Here is a 16,277-nt window from a genome sequence, read left to right on the forward strand (position 1 = left end):
GTGATGTACAATTAAGCCATTGGTGGTGTATTTTTAAACCATGATTAGTTATATCATTTGATAATGAGTTATGGATAACTAATGAGTATCTTGAGATTATTGATAATGTAAATATAGATTATTGGTATTCTAATAAGTAGCTTGAGATTATTGATAAGGTAATTTTTCTATGAGTTAACTGTTGGTGTTCTGTAACCTCGCATTGGGCTTCCTAATTGTGAAATAATTACAACATCAAGCTATTAATTAGTTAGTATATCCCTTCTTCTAGATCCAATATATATCTTATTGCCAGTTGAATTTTATTTAGTTGCAGATGAAGAAATCACCTGTACCTTCATCTAATAGCTTACATCAACAAAATATCTCGAGCTCTAATTCTGAGTATGGTCATGCTGGTAGTAATTCTATGATGCAAAATCAGAAACATAAGTCTATACAGATTTATAAGGAAGATTACTATAATTTTCACAGCTTTTGGTTCTAAATCAAAGAAGTCTGCTCCTGAATCTGACCAAACTTATGTAAATAAAAACTCAAATCAGATCCATAGCAACTCATGTAAGTACACCTATATCCATTTTTTTGTCTTCTCTGTTTTATTTTGGGTAATTGTAGATGATATATGGTTCATTGATTGTGATATCAGATATATCGTTAGAGGTTATGGGTGATGTACTTCTAAGCTAGTGATGATGTACAATTAAGCCATTGGTGATGTATTTTTAAGCCACGATTAGTTATATCATTTGATAATGAGTTGTGGATAACTAATGAGTATCTTGAGATTATTGATAATATAAATATAGATTATTGATATTCTGACAAGTAGCTTGAGATTATTGATAATGTAATTTTTCTATAAGTTAATTGTTGGTGTTCTATAACCTCGCATTGGGTTTCTCTTGGTGCAAAAATTCTCCATATGACATAGTAAGACAAAACATAACCTCTGCCTGGAATTTATTGTGGTAACTTGGGACAGTTTGAGAACTAGCTAGCTAGGCTCTCATCATCCTTACTAACTGATGAACCTGTTACATTATTTCTCCTTGATTGTTGTTGTGACTGTTGACTGAGTGTGCTTCTTGCATCGTCATCTGGACCGGCCACATGCTCATTATTGGGCTCGTTTTTGGGCTCGGGATTCTCAACTTCTGTGTTGCTGCAGTGGATTTTGAAAGAACACTAGAGGTGAGCAAACGACCACCAGTAGAAGAACAAGTTTGTACTTGTGAGCCATCGATGATGTACTTGTAAGGCATCGCTGATGTCCTTGGAAGCAATCAATGATGATTTGTTTTTTTACCCTTGTAGTTTTGGCCTTTTGAGCAAGCCAATAGCTCCTTGAACATGTTAGAATGACAAGCTGCCATATTGGGATGGAAATATAATAGTTATATTCTTATCTTCTTCTTTTTCTTTTATGCATGTGTACTTATATTATGCCATACTTGCGCGAAGTTTGAATATCATTGGACATGCTATTTACGGGGTAAACTGTATGTGATGTATATATTTTCGAGCTTTCATGCTAATATATGTTGAAGGATGACTCCAACGTGGTCAAACAACTTATGTTGAAGAATGCCAAGGCGATGAAATCAGTGAGCAGCTTGGAAGAATTTGTATTGCGAGGAAATTTTCCATGTCTTCCGTAAAGAAATGAAGAGATGCATACTTTTACAAGATTTATTTAGAATTTCATGTGTATAAGCCTTTTTGAGAATTTTGGTTGTGCATGATTTGTCATAACCCATTTTGGTCTATGTAAGATATATTATGGTTTTCATGCTTATAGTGTGGAGTATGATTCTTGACAAAAATTTTAATTAATAAATCAGTAGTGGGATTGAGATTTAAAAACAAGTAAATATATGTGATGTACATTCAAGTCACTAATGATGTACATTCAAGCCATTGGTGATGTACATTCAAGCCATTGGTGAAGTAAATTCAAGTCACTGATGATGTACATAAGCAAATAAGTGGAACATATTAAATGTAATCATCTTTTATAGCTCTACTTTGAGAAACTCTTGTAAGAACAATATCAACATCAAGAAGCAAAAATATAGATCATGAAAGCACGAAAATAGTTTTATTAATGTTTACGAAGGGGGTACATGACAATTCACCTTCTTCCACACGAGATCATTAGGGTCCGAGCGAGCAGAAAATAGTAGCAATAAAATGATCCGATTTCCACACAAGATCATTGGCGTAATTTTTTAATACAGTGATGTAAAAATTCAAGGAGTATAAAATTGATGAAATGTACTAAAAATTTTACATTCATGGATGATTTATGTCTTGTGAGTTGTGACCATACTCGGTTTCATTGATTAATGTCTAGATAGGAGACATGTTCTCTAGGTTTACTGATTTATGAGTGTTTTGAGTTTATACAAATTCTATGCTATCCATTTTAGTCTCTAGAAGACTAACAAATAAAAAGAGAAAGAAAGGCAAGCAAATGTTTCCTTACAATGAGAAGCCAAATTTTGAGTACATATGCCTCCTTATCACAAGTGTTAAATCTGCAATTTCATCACAAGCTGAGAATTCAGCCCTCACTTGTTGAGTAGGAGACTTTTTATACACAACACACAAGTATACCTATACCATCAACGTTAGCTACAATATCTGCAAGGCTGCAATTAATACATTTGTATCCTAATTAGTCATTTTTTAGTATAATCGTAGTCAAAGTCTAAAAGACGAGTCAAATCCTAGTCACATGATGAAAATCTCATGTAGAAAATAGCTTCTGTTCTGAATTGAACTATCCTAACAGGCAGCCACCTTCAATCACTATCCTGCTTGTTTGTCTTTAGCCTATACTCCCCATGGTTGTAGTTTAGCAAACCATTTCTGGGAAAGAAAATGTTGTTTTCTGAAGACGTCTTTTCACCTGAAACACGCACGGATCTTCTTATGTTAAGCGCCAAAAGTGTACATGAACATCAGGTGGTGCAAATACAGACATGCTAATAATCTAACATAAATACATAATGCTACCTGAGACCCCGAACAAGAAAACCCTAAAAGGCTAAAACACCACTTGGTGGCATTCACAAGTATAACCTCAAACATTCAACAATACTATGAACTGTTTCAGTATAATGTCCATGTCTGCTAATTTCATAAACCACTAAAATATTTTTCTTCAAATCATCCACCCAGATAAGTTTTTCCAAAGTGCTTTAGCACAAACTTATTACTCCCTATTAACATAAGAATACAGACTTTGGGGAATGGACATAACTGCAAGTCACGAAAATAAAGCATCACAAATAAAATGGAGCAGAAAATTCACGCAGGGAATATATCCATCCAAGGAAATCTTCTTAAAGCAGTCGAACTACTCTCAACTCAAGCAACTAGATTTACTGAATTACATATGAAATACCAATCAGAAGCAAATTAAAAATTGAATTTAGCATGTATGCCATAATGAACAGATTAAGAAAGGGTTCAGAACAAATTTGGTCAAATTCTACAATAGGTGGATTGGGACTAAAGCTAGTATAACATTTTTTTGTTCATTTTCTCTTCAGATGGGCTGCAAAAGAAGAAGGTTGAAATCCTTTAGAAGACAAATCAAGGAGGTTTTTTTTTTTCAAGAATGTAACTCTTTATACTTCAAGTCTGCAACCCTTATCAGCCTCTCAATTTTTTTTGTATCAATTAACCAAATAGGATGCAAATTAAATGAATTGAAATAGTAAAACAGAAAGTCGTCCTAATACTCACAGATTTTAACACTGAGGCAATTAGCTTCTCCCACTTTATTTTCGGTTCAGATGCTTCTTTTCTGGTACTAGTGATACTTAGATGAAAGCAAAAATGAAAAACATAACAAAAAAATATATATTATACACTTATAAGGCAGCAGCAAAATAACAAAAAAAAATTATTTTACCAGATTTATATTTAACAGCCACAACATCTTCATTACAACATATTTTTTCCAAAAATTTCGTTCTTGTAACTTTCAGAGCCCCTGAAGCTTCAAATTTCTTAGTATTAGCCAACTTTCGATGCACAAAGCAGATACACTCATACAAGAATAGCAATGTAAATATAGTTTATCAGTGATGTATGTGTAGTTAAGATTTTATGTACATTATTCGACAAAGTATATATCATACACTTTAAAGGCAGCAACAACAAAAAAAACATTTAAGGACCGGTAAACAAAATAGAAATGAGTTTCTAGTTACCTTAGATCATGAAGGTATCTTTGATGGGCATTTCGAAGGTCATGGTATCCAAGCTCTCCACAAGCGCTGCATAGAGCCAACATTCATCAATCAAGATACCGAAGATGGTAAGTTGTAGCAATTAATACTAATAATCATCAGGGAACATAGAGTGAATATAAGTTAAGACTCAACAAGGTCATAAATCCCCCTATTGGTATAGAAACCTAGTATTGAATTAAGTAAGAAGTGAGTATGTAAGGGTGTATAGGCTCAATAGTAGACGATTACAATGGAAAACTCAAGATTGCTCATGTTCATCCATCAGAAAGGCTACAAACTCCCCTTATGGAAGTAAAATTGCAAATACAAACGATCTGTTCGTCAACGCTAATTTTTTCTGTGATCTGCATCTTGTTTGACCACTACCTCTCTATCCATGATAAAAAACAATTAAGTAGTCACACAACACTCACACATAGCGCTGAACCAATTGAAAACTTCTCCTATGCAAAAATCCAAAAACAACAAACTGTCTTAGTAATAGTCTTTCTAAACACAGCACCTAAACCTGCTCCTAGTAAAACTCCTCTGCTAATGCCGAAATTATTATGGCAAACTGTAGCCATTTCAAAGCATACTACCATATCATATTTTAGTGTTCGCATGCATCAGTAAATGTAGCTAGAGCATAACTATCACTATAATCAAGAAGAGAATAATGGGTATATTACCAGCACCCAACAATAGGTATGGGGATCCAGTCTATTTAAGAGGATACAATTCTAAGGAAACCCAATTTGATCAAAGAAATGGGTTATAACTTTGTTGTCTTACCCGTTCTGTTGAATAAGATAGATGTTGCCCGCTGCAGGGACTCCATGTACCACATAATAAGAAGGGACATAGTGCACTGGTTCCACATATGTAGTTGGTTGAAAAGGCTGCTGAGTATGATATCCAACAGCTGAGTTTACTGTCATGAAACAATAGAAGAAACCAGTAAAAACTCCAGTAGAGTTAATTATCATATGATGAATGAGTTTTAATAAAACAGTCAGAAGAATTCATTTCCCATGTTTTACCTCTTGTTAGCAACTTTAGGATTCAATTCCCGCTTGTTTTTTTTTTTTTGGGAGGGGGAGGGGAAGGGGTTTTTGTGCAGGGATTAAAGTCCATCATAACTAACTGTAATATAATTCTTCATGTGTCATCACTTTGAGCTCCTTTTATAGTGTATACATCAAGAAATATAAGGTCCTGCATGTATAGGTATTTACCAGGCATGTTATTGATACCATTGTAAGAAGGTTGTGGACGTGTCAAACGGTACCGTTTCCTATGATGTACATATGGCAGAGCCCAACTCACTTAAAATAAACTTTCTTCTTCAATGCCAAACATTCATAACAACATTCAAGCACATGGGTGAAAAAGAAATACTGGTGTACATGTAGTGTAACACCGATGTACATGTAGTGCAGCACTGATGTACATGACCGCTCTTATCAAGAAAGAAATTAGACTGGAAGTCTATACTGCTTTAAAATTAAAATTAAAGCAGTATATTAATTAAGCAAAACTATATCCACTCTTATCTGTAATTGTACTCTAAACATACAAGATTAATTAAATCAGTATAGAATCCACATATAACAATAATAAAAGGTATGACATTTGGAGAATAAGAGTGAGCTAACCTGTAAGACTGGACAATGAAGAGAAGAGAAGGAACACACAAAAATGCTCAGATATCTCAATCTTTCAATACCTTCGACTAACAAAAACTCATTCGATCATCTTAACATCCTTTGTTCTGTAAAAGACCTAATTTTCGATTAAAATATGTGAAAAAATAGCTTATAATTATAGAATAATAAGAATAAAATGTAAGTACATCAATTTTAAAAAAATCGAATTCATGAATTACTTTATACTTCGAATTAGTCTCTAAAACACCTAATTATCGATTAAAAGAAGTGAATAACATAGCTTATAATTAGAAATCCATGAATTCAGAATTGAACGCAAGTACATCAATATTTCGTACCTGATTTTGAAGAATCAATTTTGAAGAATCAATAATCAGTCGTAGATGAAGAGAGGTATGAATTCCTCAGTGAAGAGAGGTACTCTCAATTTTTTTTGTCGCTAAAATCGCAACCGTCTTTTGTTCCTAGTGTTGGGTTTTGTTACTAGTGTTGGCCAAATCGCAGCCCTTAATTCCTTTTTGATCTAACGATTTGTAGTTAATTCTCGCATATTAATCTATTCTCGCATAAGTATACATTCTCACCGGATCCCGATATATATATATATATATATATATATATAATATATATATATATATATATAATTATATATATATAATATATATATAATTATATATATAAATATACACACACACACACACATGTGTGTGTGTATTCAGGGGGTGGCTATGATGCAAGTCGAGTTTGAGTTGAGCCGAGCTCACTAGAGTAGATGTTTGACCGAGTTTTGTCCGAACTTTGACGAGTGGAGCTTTCACCGAGTAGATTTCGAGTAGCTTGCAAGTGTCTCATGTTAAAAGAAACAATAAGGTCTTATATATATTTTTTTCTATTAATGACAAACTCTATTACTAATTTTCTCAATTCTCTCAAAAACTCGAGACTTCACCACATGTTGCCTTCTTCCTTTCAAATGCTTATATCGTGCCATGTCATAAGGTAACAAGCTATTTTTTTTTTGCTAATTAAGTGAGTATATTGATTAAGAACATACCAATTACAACCATCCTAACCTAAAGGAGGCAAACCAACTAGGTTGGACTCCCAAACCTTTAGGAAGGAAAAAACAAAAAGATTACATTGTAAGAGAGAGCTCCCTTAACCACATTCTATCTCTCATAGTTGTTTTCTTTGGCAACACACTATAGATTCTATCTATACATGTATGTTTAATTCTATACACATGTTTCTCCACAATATCTAGTTTACTATTCCATAGAGCATCATTCCTTGCCCACCATACTTGATACACTGTAGCACAGATGATAACAATCTTGACTTGTCTTCTGAATCTTGATTCATCATTTGAGTTTACCCTGTCAATCAGACCCTGTACTGATTATCATGGGACTGCATTTGCAACCATTGAAAATTTTTCCTTATAAACTGCTTTGCTAAAATAGCATTGAAAAAACAGATGACAGTGAGTCTCTTCTGTTAATCCACAAATAACATGTAGCATCATCTATCACACCCACTTTGTTAAATCTGCTGTTTTCAATCTGTTTAGCATTACTAGCCAGCATAGAAATCTATGCTTTGGTATATTCAGTCTACCCCAGATAGCACCATACCAACTCACACTCTGCTGCACATTCATCTGCCTCTTGTAAACTTCTTTTACTGAATATACCCCCATATTCAATATCTGAGGCAAAGAAAAGTTCACCTTCAATTGGTCTTTCACCTGGCATATCATTTTCCAATACCAACTGCATTGCTGAGGATGGTTGTACTCCCACCAATTTTCTTCTTTTACATACTGCTCATGCACCCACTTTACCCAGAGATTGTCCTTCTTTAAGGCAATTGCCCACACATACCTCCCTAGAGCTGCTTGATTCCAAATCAAAACATTTTTGATTCCAAGACCACCCTCTTTTTTACTACAGCACACTGAGTCCCAATTTACATTCCCTGAACTTTGACTGTAGTGTTCACCAGTCCAAAGATATGATCTACATATCTTATTTATATCTTGTAAGACTTTCCTTGAGATGATCATTATTTGAGTCCAGTAAACATGCAAACTCATGAGAACTGAGTTCACCAAGCATAGTCTTCCTTGGTAGTAACAAGCTATTTCTTTGACAATTTTCTTTTATTGATTGAATTAACAAAAATATTTGTAAGATGTCTTCCACTTTTGAATCATTAATTTCCAAAACATCATTTACCCAATTACCAAGGTACAACTTCTCCCTATGTTAAAAAAGCCAATTGTCAACCCCATGCGATGCAATACATATTTTACCTTATCATATAGTCTGGGACAGTATCGCTTGAGCCCAATCATCAACTAGTTCTAATCATATCATGATGCCTCAATATTAGATTCAAATTTCTTTAGTTGGAGATAAGTAAACATTGTCGTCGAAAGAACTATAAAGGCAAGATGCTAAACAATGCATGTTCGTAAGATCAATCCCCATATGTAAAAGCTCTGAGTAACTCAATGGAACACCCTGATACAAAATTTTTAATTTATTGAGCTTTAAAATAACTTATATTATCAGCAAACAATAATCTTTTTTCTCCATTACAGAGATACTTATCTCTTTTTTCTTAGTCCCAACTCTGAATAATTTAATTTCTTTAGTCAATGTAATTTAGCCCATATCTACACTTCCGAAAGGTATTTGACAATATCTTGAGTTTGACGTTCAATACAAAGAAATCATTTTAAAGTAATTCCTTTAGAAAAGCTCCAAGAGTAATTCAAAGGAGCATTGTTTATTAAAATGTTTCAAATTCATTGGATTCTGAATACATCATGCTTAAAATTAAAGAAAAAAATCATGCAATGTGGAATAAATCAAAGAATAATACAGCACATTCATATTAAGCTGTGCCGAAGGCTCTCTTCAATCGCATTACTTCATCATGGCTTAAGAGTGTGATTTGTTCAGCAATTTGAGCAGGCAAGTTACCAGCAAACAAGGAGGGAGTAGTGAGTTGAAATCCTGGGTTAGCGCCGTTTAAACTAACAAATGCAGTAGCCGAAGTTCTACCAACATTAACCTGAAAATGAAGCATGGCTTGTGGGAAGATCATGACATCACCAACCTCTAACCTCTTGTAATATGCTCTATTGTTCGTGTCAATAAAACCTGCAATGATTGTACCGCTTATCACGATAATAACTTCAGATGTACGATGTGAGTGTAGCGGGATAACTCCTCCTACACCAAATTCTAACCTTCCCATGGAGATACCCAAGCCATTTAATGCTGGGTATGCATTAGCAGATGCTAGGGTCACATTATTTCGAAAAATATTTGTGGTAGCTTTTTCACCACGAAAACCAGTGTAAACAAAATCATCTGTTGTAACTGTAGCAGGATTTTTGCAAGCATAGCCTTGTGGTCCCCTAGGCAGACTAAGATCTCCAACACAAAAGTCGAGCTCAATGGCATGAGAGAGAATGGCTAAGAGGGAGAAGATGAAGAAAACAAGTAGATTGTTCATTTTCGTTAGCTAGAGATGAGTGGTGAGGATGGTGGATGTAGGAGTTAGCTTTCGGTTTTTGAAAAGATTACTTAGCTTGTATCTCTTAAACCCAATTTGCACCCTTTATATACAAATTTCTGTGCATGCAGGCTGCCTGTACGTGACAACTCGTTTTCAAGAAAGTTATTGACTTGTTCATTATTGAAATGCGGTTGTTATCATACCAAGTAAACTACGGTAGGCGGCACCACGAATTGAAGATGAGAATGGCGTTGAATGCAAAGACCTACATAATTTTATACAATCATATACGAGTATTCTTTTTTGGACAAGGCATTGCATGTGTTTTTTTTTTCATAAAAATTCATAGTATAATGACCTTGTGTAGGGTCTACCTTTTTGTAATTACATGTCTGCGGAATGATGGTGTTGAATGGAAAGACCTACATAATTTTATACTTGCATATTCCTTTTTTGATAAGGCATTGCATGTGTGTTTTTTTAATAAGAATTCATACTATAATGTCCTTGTGTAGGGTTTATCTTTTTGTAAGTACATGTCTGCGTCAAAGTATACAATTTCCCGCACTCTTTTTTGGCTTCATTAGGGAACCTATTGATAAAGAAGAAAGATTTTATTGGACCAACATCTCTTGCAGATTTGTTAGTCCAATTACACAGGTCAACACTTGAGAATTGGAGGATATAAGAGAATGCTTACTCACAAGTACAAGTAGATACTAGGTTTCAAACTTATAATTTCAAAGTCACAAGGTGAGTTTCTCACTACCTCTAGCAAGCAAGCTTGGTTTCCTCAATCTTTTACACATTTATGTACTATTCACATCCCTCATTTTGGTCGTATTTTTTTTACTAATATATAAAAACAAAAATGATCATATAAATTATAAAATGTTGTTGGTTCATTTCCATGATTATTTTCATAACACCAACTTTTTATAATTTTTACAAATATATAATTAGCGATATAAATTGTGAAAGTTGTGGGTTGACAAATATGAAAGTCAAACTATTGCATTTATTTACAAACATAAAAAGTATGTTTTTTTGCACGTGACGACTTTTGCATTATGTCTATTTTCAAATTTCTATGAGAACTGACTATTTTTATGTAAGGAAGTTGAGTCAGGTGATCATTGTAAGTAGTAATCCAATGGCACTTAATGAGTTTTTTTTTTTTGGTAAACAAGGCCATTCATTCATTAATTAATAAAGTTAAACATATTACAATCCGTACGTATTTGTTCCGAACAATAACTAGGGGGGGTGGGAAAAACCCTAGTTACAACACTATCTCCATTCATGAGTCTACATGAAACTAGGGGGGCACTTAATGAGTTATTGAAGTTGATACGAGAAACTCGTGGAGCCTAAAGATGGGATGAAATACGTATATTGGGGATACAAGACATCAAATATAGGGAAGTAAAATTAGATATTTAAGTTTCATAACCATGTATTGATATTAGGAGTTAGAGTGATGTTTTAAAGGAATATCAAACATTAAATTGGAATTGTATTACTTAAAATTTGGCGAGGTTATAACTGAATTGTGAATATCCTAACATGAATATGGAACTAGGATATATATAAGTACAAGAGTTTAGAGTTATCATTTCCTAATTGGAAAAGTATGGTTAAAGAATGGGAAGTTGGAAAACATAAATCTTGTGCAAGATTAGTCTACATAAAATAAAATCGAAAATTATAATATTGAGGCATAGTTGTTTTATATTTTTTATATAATCATGTCTACTTTTCAAGTCAAGAAGAGTCATTATAATAAAGAGATAACTTTTTAATTTAAATAGATCAACTTATAAAAGTGATTCGTATAGAACAAAAAGCTAGTTGATAGGTAACTTTATATATTAAAGAAATCTCTTTTATATAAGTAACTCATTTGGAAAGCTACCCCTTTGATTATGATGTGTTTTATACTCTTTCTTTTTTTCTTTTATTACTATTACGAATGATTATCAATGACTACAAAAAATTGTAGCCACTATAATGATTGAAATCTTATCACTTTATTTTATGTAGACTAATCTTGCTCATTGATCTAATTGGATCTTAAGAACATATTTTTTCCAACTAGAGAAAAGGCTAATTTCAATAAAAAAATACAAATCGAATAGTGAACTAGTAAATTTATATGATAATAAATATATTTTACCCCAATTTGGTGCACACAGATAGATTATAATGACCTTTTCGTGAAAACATAAAAATATGAAGGTACAAAAGCACGAGCTTACTAACATGCGTGTAGGCCTGCCATTGCTTAAGCCTAGGTTTGCCTTGGGCTGACAATTTTGGCATGTCATGGCACGTGCGCGGGCTGTGCTCGACATGAACCTATATGTATAGATTTTCAGAAAGGAATTAAGAGAAAAACAGAAATAAGAGAGAGACAATGTTTAGAGAGAAGGACAAGCAATATACATTTCTCAGATTATGATCTTACAAACTGAAATGAAGCTGAATGTTCAGCTTATATAGTGAAAGAGAAACAAGTTGTTATAACAAACTTAACAACTTGTAACTAACTTATAATTAAAATAATATATAAACACCTATACTCCCCCTTCAAGCTGGACCTTAGAAATGAGTCCAAGCTTGGCAGATAACAGCTGGTGTTGAGTGGAGGCAAGAGGTTTGGTTAACACATCTGCTATCTGATTAGCATTAGAGATATGTGCAGTTTGAATGAAGCCTTCTTCCACCTGCTCCCTGACAGAGTGCATATCCCTCTTTAGGTGTTTTGTTTTCTCATGAAACATGGGGTTATGTGCAAGGTGTTGAGCTGAGGTATTATCACAATAGAGAGTAATAGGTAAAGAAACTGATACATGAAGATCTTCAATAACCCTTGAAGCCAAACAAGCTTACTAGCAGTGGCAGATAAACTTCTGTACTCAGCTTCAACTGAAGATTTACTAACACTTGCTTGCTTCTTGGTTTTCCATTAAATGAGATTAGTGCCAAGGAAAACAGCATATGAACTCAGAGATCTACTGTTGAACTGACATGAGCTCCAATCAGAATCACTATAGGCTGTGATGGTAAAATCTGTGTCAGAATTGTACCATAAACCAGTGTCAATAGTACCTTTCAAGTACTTAACCAAATGTAATGCTGCCTTGAGATGTGGAACTCTTGGAGTATTCATGAACTGACTCAAATGTTGCACAGAACAAGACAAATCTGGCCTTGTAATTCCCAAGTAGAGTAATCTGACTACCAATCTTCTATAGACATCAGGTTCAGGCAATAACTCTCCCACCTCAGTAGATAACTTCAAACCACAGGACAAAGGAGCAGGAGCAGAACTACAATCTTGCATTTCAACATCTTCAATAATATCCTTGATATATTTTCTTTGAGAAAGGAAGATCCCTTTGTCAGTTCTACAGATTTCAATACCAAGGAAATAAGTAAGATTGCCAATGTCTTTTATAGTGAAAGCTTCATCCAGTGCTTGCTTCACTATTGTGATTTGAGAAGAAGAGGTACCAGTGACCAATATATCATCAACATATACAAGAAGGACTAAGAACTCACCATCTTGAGTTCTAGTATAAAGAGAGTAATCTTGCTTTGATTGAACAAAAGCCAAATTTTTCAGAAACTTACTAAGCTCTTTGTTCCATTGTCTGGATGCTTGTTTCAAGCCATAGAGAGACCTTTTTAGTCTACAAACTTCACCTGATTTTGCTTTCTGATAACCAGCAGGAGGATACATATACACTTCTTCATCTAAAAACCCATGCAAAAATGCATTATTCACATCCAGTTGACAGATAGGCCATTTCCTAACAGTAGCAAGAGATATCACAGTTCTAACAGTTGCTAATTTTGCAACAGGAGAAAAGGTTTGATTAAAGTCTTGACCTTCAATTTGTTGATAGCCAATAGCCACCAACCTTGCCTTATATCTGTCAATAGTGCCATCTGGGTGAAGTTTAGTTTTAAACACCCACTTAGAGCCTATAGCCCTCTTTCCAGCAGGTAGAGAGGTAAGTTCCCAAGTATTGTTGCTCTCAAGAGCAAGAATTTCTTTATTCATAGCAAGAATCCAATTAGGATCATGTTTGGCTTGATTATAGGTTTTAGGTTCCACAATGTGAGCTGAGTTAACAGCAAAAGAAAGAGAAGTAGGGTCAGAAGAAGATTTATTTGTATGTGGTATATAACCACTAATAAAATCAGTGAGAACAGTAGAAGGTTTGATGATTCTAGAAGATTTTCTTATATGAGAATGAAGAGAAGGCTGAATTTGAGATGTAGGAATCATGACTGAGTCTGAAACATGAGGTTCAGAAGTTACAGAATTAGGAACCATAGGTTCAAAATTTTCAGAAGTTGAAGAAACAGAAGTATTTGAGATATGAGTAGGTGAAGTAGAAGAAGAATTATGGCTAGGTTGAGAAGAAGAAAAATGATCAGGGATTTGAGAATCAGTAGTATGTATTATAGTAGAAGGAAAAGATACAGAATCATCACCAAATTGAACCATAGGCTGATTGTGAGAAGAAGAAACAGGATGACAAGTGTTAGCAATTTTGTAAGGAAATATAGATTCAAAGAATATCACATCCCGGGAAACAAAAGTTGTGTGAGTATCAAGATCATATAGCTTAAAAGCTTTTTGACCAAAAGGGTAACCAATGAAGATACATCTTCTTGTTCTAGAGTCAAATTTGTCTCTCTTGAGTTGCATATTATAAGCAAAACAAAGAGAACCAAATACTCTCAATTCAGAATAAGTAGGAAGTTTCTGAAATAATACCTCATATGGTGACTTCCAATTCAGAACTTTAGTAGGAAGTTTGTTTACCAAATAAGTGGCTGTAAGAATGCAATCACCCCAAAATTTCTTTGGCAATGAAGCATTAAACCTTAAAGCACGAGCAATTTCAAGCAAGTACCTATGCCTCCTTTCCACCCTGCCATTCTGTTGTGGTACATATGGAACACTCATCTGATGTAATATACCCCTGCTAGCAAATATAGCTGTACAAGACTCTTTGATCAACTCAGTCCCATTGTCAGATCTTATACATTTGACTAGCTTATTGAATTGAGTATATACCATATCCAAGAAGTGAGTCACAGTTTTCTCCACTTGCATCTTGTTATGTAATAAGAAGGTCCATGTGACCCTACTATGATCATCAAGTAATGTTAAAAAATAAGATGCACCATTTAATGCTCTTATTCTATATGGACCCCATAGATCTATGTGAATCAAATCAAAGCAATTATCAGCCCTATTAATGCTAATAGGAAATGGAAATTTATGTTGCTTAAATTGAAACAAACTCCACAATTATATTCATGTAAACCATTACATTCACAATCAGGAATATGTTGCATTTTTGAAAGAGAAGCATGACCCAGCCTAGCATGCATCAAATCCAATTTATTCCTATTGTCACTCTTATTCTGAGCTACACTTGTAGCAGTCTTATTAGGCAAGGAACAAGCCATATCCTCAACTCTATCACCAGTATATACATCATTTACTACTGTATTACAAACAGCAGTGTCATCTGTCACTTGTCTTTGAGCAAGCTTCACACTCTTATCTCTATCAAAGTAATATAAACCATGTTTTCTTGTACCAGCACCAAGAAGAACAGATTTATTGAGGTCCTGGAAATAACAACCAGTACTTGTAAATTGTACTGAAATGAGATCCTGTTCAATCAATCTACCAATGGACAACAGATTGTGTTTAAAATCTTTAACTAACATAACATCTTTCAAGGCCAACTTATCACTTAAATTGACATCATCAATAACCTCCACAATCTTCCAGCTGCCATCAGGTAAACCCACTTTCACAGGAACAGTAAGTCTTCTTTTATTCATTAACAGGTTCTCATTATATGTCATATGGTCACATGCACCAGAATCCACTATCCATAAGCATTCTTCACTGAATCTATTCATATGACAATTAAGAGAGTATGACATAATACCTGCAAAGTTGGCTAGAGAGTAACTGCTCTTAACATCACCACCAGATTGTGCTTGTTTGCCCTGTATTACTCTCATAACCTCTTGACATATTGCATTCAGCATGTATGTGTTCAGACTAGTATCTCCAGTTGAATCAGATATAGGATCATCAGTATAGTACTTTTCTTCAGTGTGAACATTAGCAACCAATTTATTTTTACCTCCAGTAACACCATGATTAACCTCCTTTGCAGCTTTAATAGCATTATACCACTCAGGATAACCAATGATCTTGAAACATTGATCAATGGTATGTCCTTTGCCTTTACAATGAGAACATTGTTTATTCATTTTGTCCTTTTTCTCATCTATCCAGTCTCTTCTACCTTGATTGTATACAGCATTTCTTGGATTATTTCTATATACTTGAGCTGCTAAAGCATTACTTTCAATAACAACACCACTAACTTCCTTCTGTTTTTCAATCTGTTGAGCAATAGAAAACACTCTATTGATACTTGGCAGAGGATCCATTGATAATACATTTGTAATTGTATTATCAAATCCACTGTTTAGTCCAAGCAAGAACTTCATCATTTTATCTTCATCTTCAAATTCAGCAACCTTCTTAAGAAAGTTACAACTACAATTCTTCAATACTCCACAGGTACAAGAAGGAAAAATTCGTAGACATTGCATCTCATCCCATAACTTCTTTAATTTTCCATAATATGACACTATAGTCATATTTTCTTGTTTCAAATTGTCAATTTCTTTCTTCAGTTGATAAACTAATGGTCCATTAGTTTGTCCAAATCTCTCATTTAATTCTTTCCATAAATCCACAGCAGATTCAATATAG

The 16,277-nt window shown here is 34.0% G+C and overlaps 1 protein-coding gene and 1 long non-coding RNA gene across 2 annotated transcripts; both read right to left on the bottom strand.

Annotated features, from left to right (window-relative positions):
- Nucleotides 1–2,478: 2,478 nt before the first annotated feature.
- Nucleotides 2,479–6,431, bottom strand: LOC104883547 (uncharacterized). Its single transcript, XR_788578.4, has 4 exons — nucleotides 6,256–6,431; nucleotides 5,043–5,181; nucleotides 4,227–4,292; nucleotides 2,479–2,914 (listed from the first exon to the last, which is right to left on the bottom strand). It is a non-coding gene; the product is annotated as an uncharacterized LOC104883547 (long non-coding RNA).
- A 2,241-nt stretch (nucleotides 6,432–8,672) lies between these two features.
- On the bottom strand, nucleotides 8,673–9,534 carry LOC104883464 (auxin-binding protein ABP19b). The gene has a single exon (XM_010667995.4). The coding sequence runs from the start codon at nucleotides 9,443–9,445 to the stop codon at nucleotides 8,819–8,821; it is 627 nt and encodes a 208-aa protein (XP_010666297.2). The 5' UTR covers nucleotides 9,446–9,534; the 3' UTR covers nucleotides 8,673–8,818.
- Between the last annotated feature and the right edge of the window lie 6,743 nt (nucleotides 9,535–16,277).

Source organism: Beta vulgaris, chromosome 8 (assembly GCF_026745355.1).
Source record: "Beta vulgaris subsp. vulgaris cultivar EL10 chromosome 8, EL10.2, whole genome shotgun sequence".
Taxonomy (NCBI): domain Eukaryota; kingdom Viridiplantae; phylum Streptophyta; class Magnoliopsida; order Caryophyllales; family Amaranthaceae; genus Beta; species Beta vulgaris.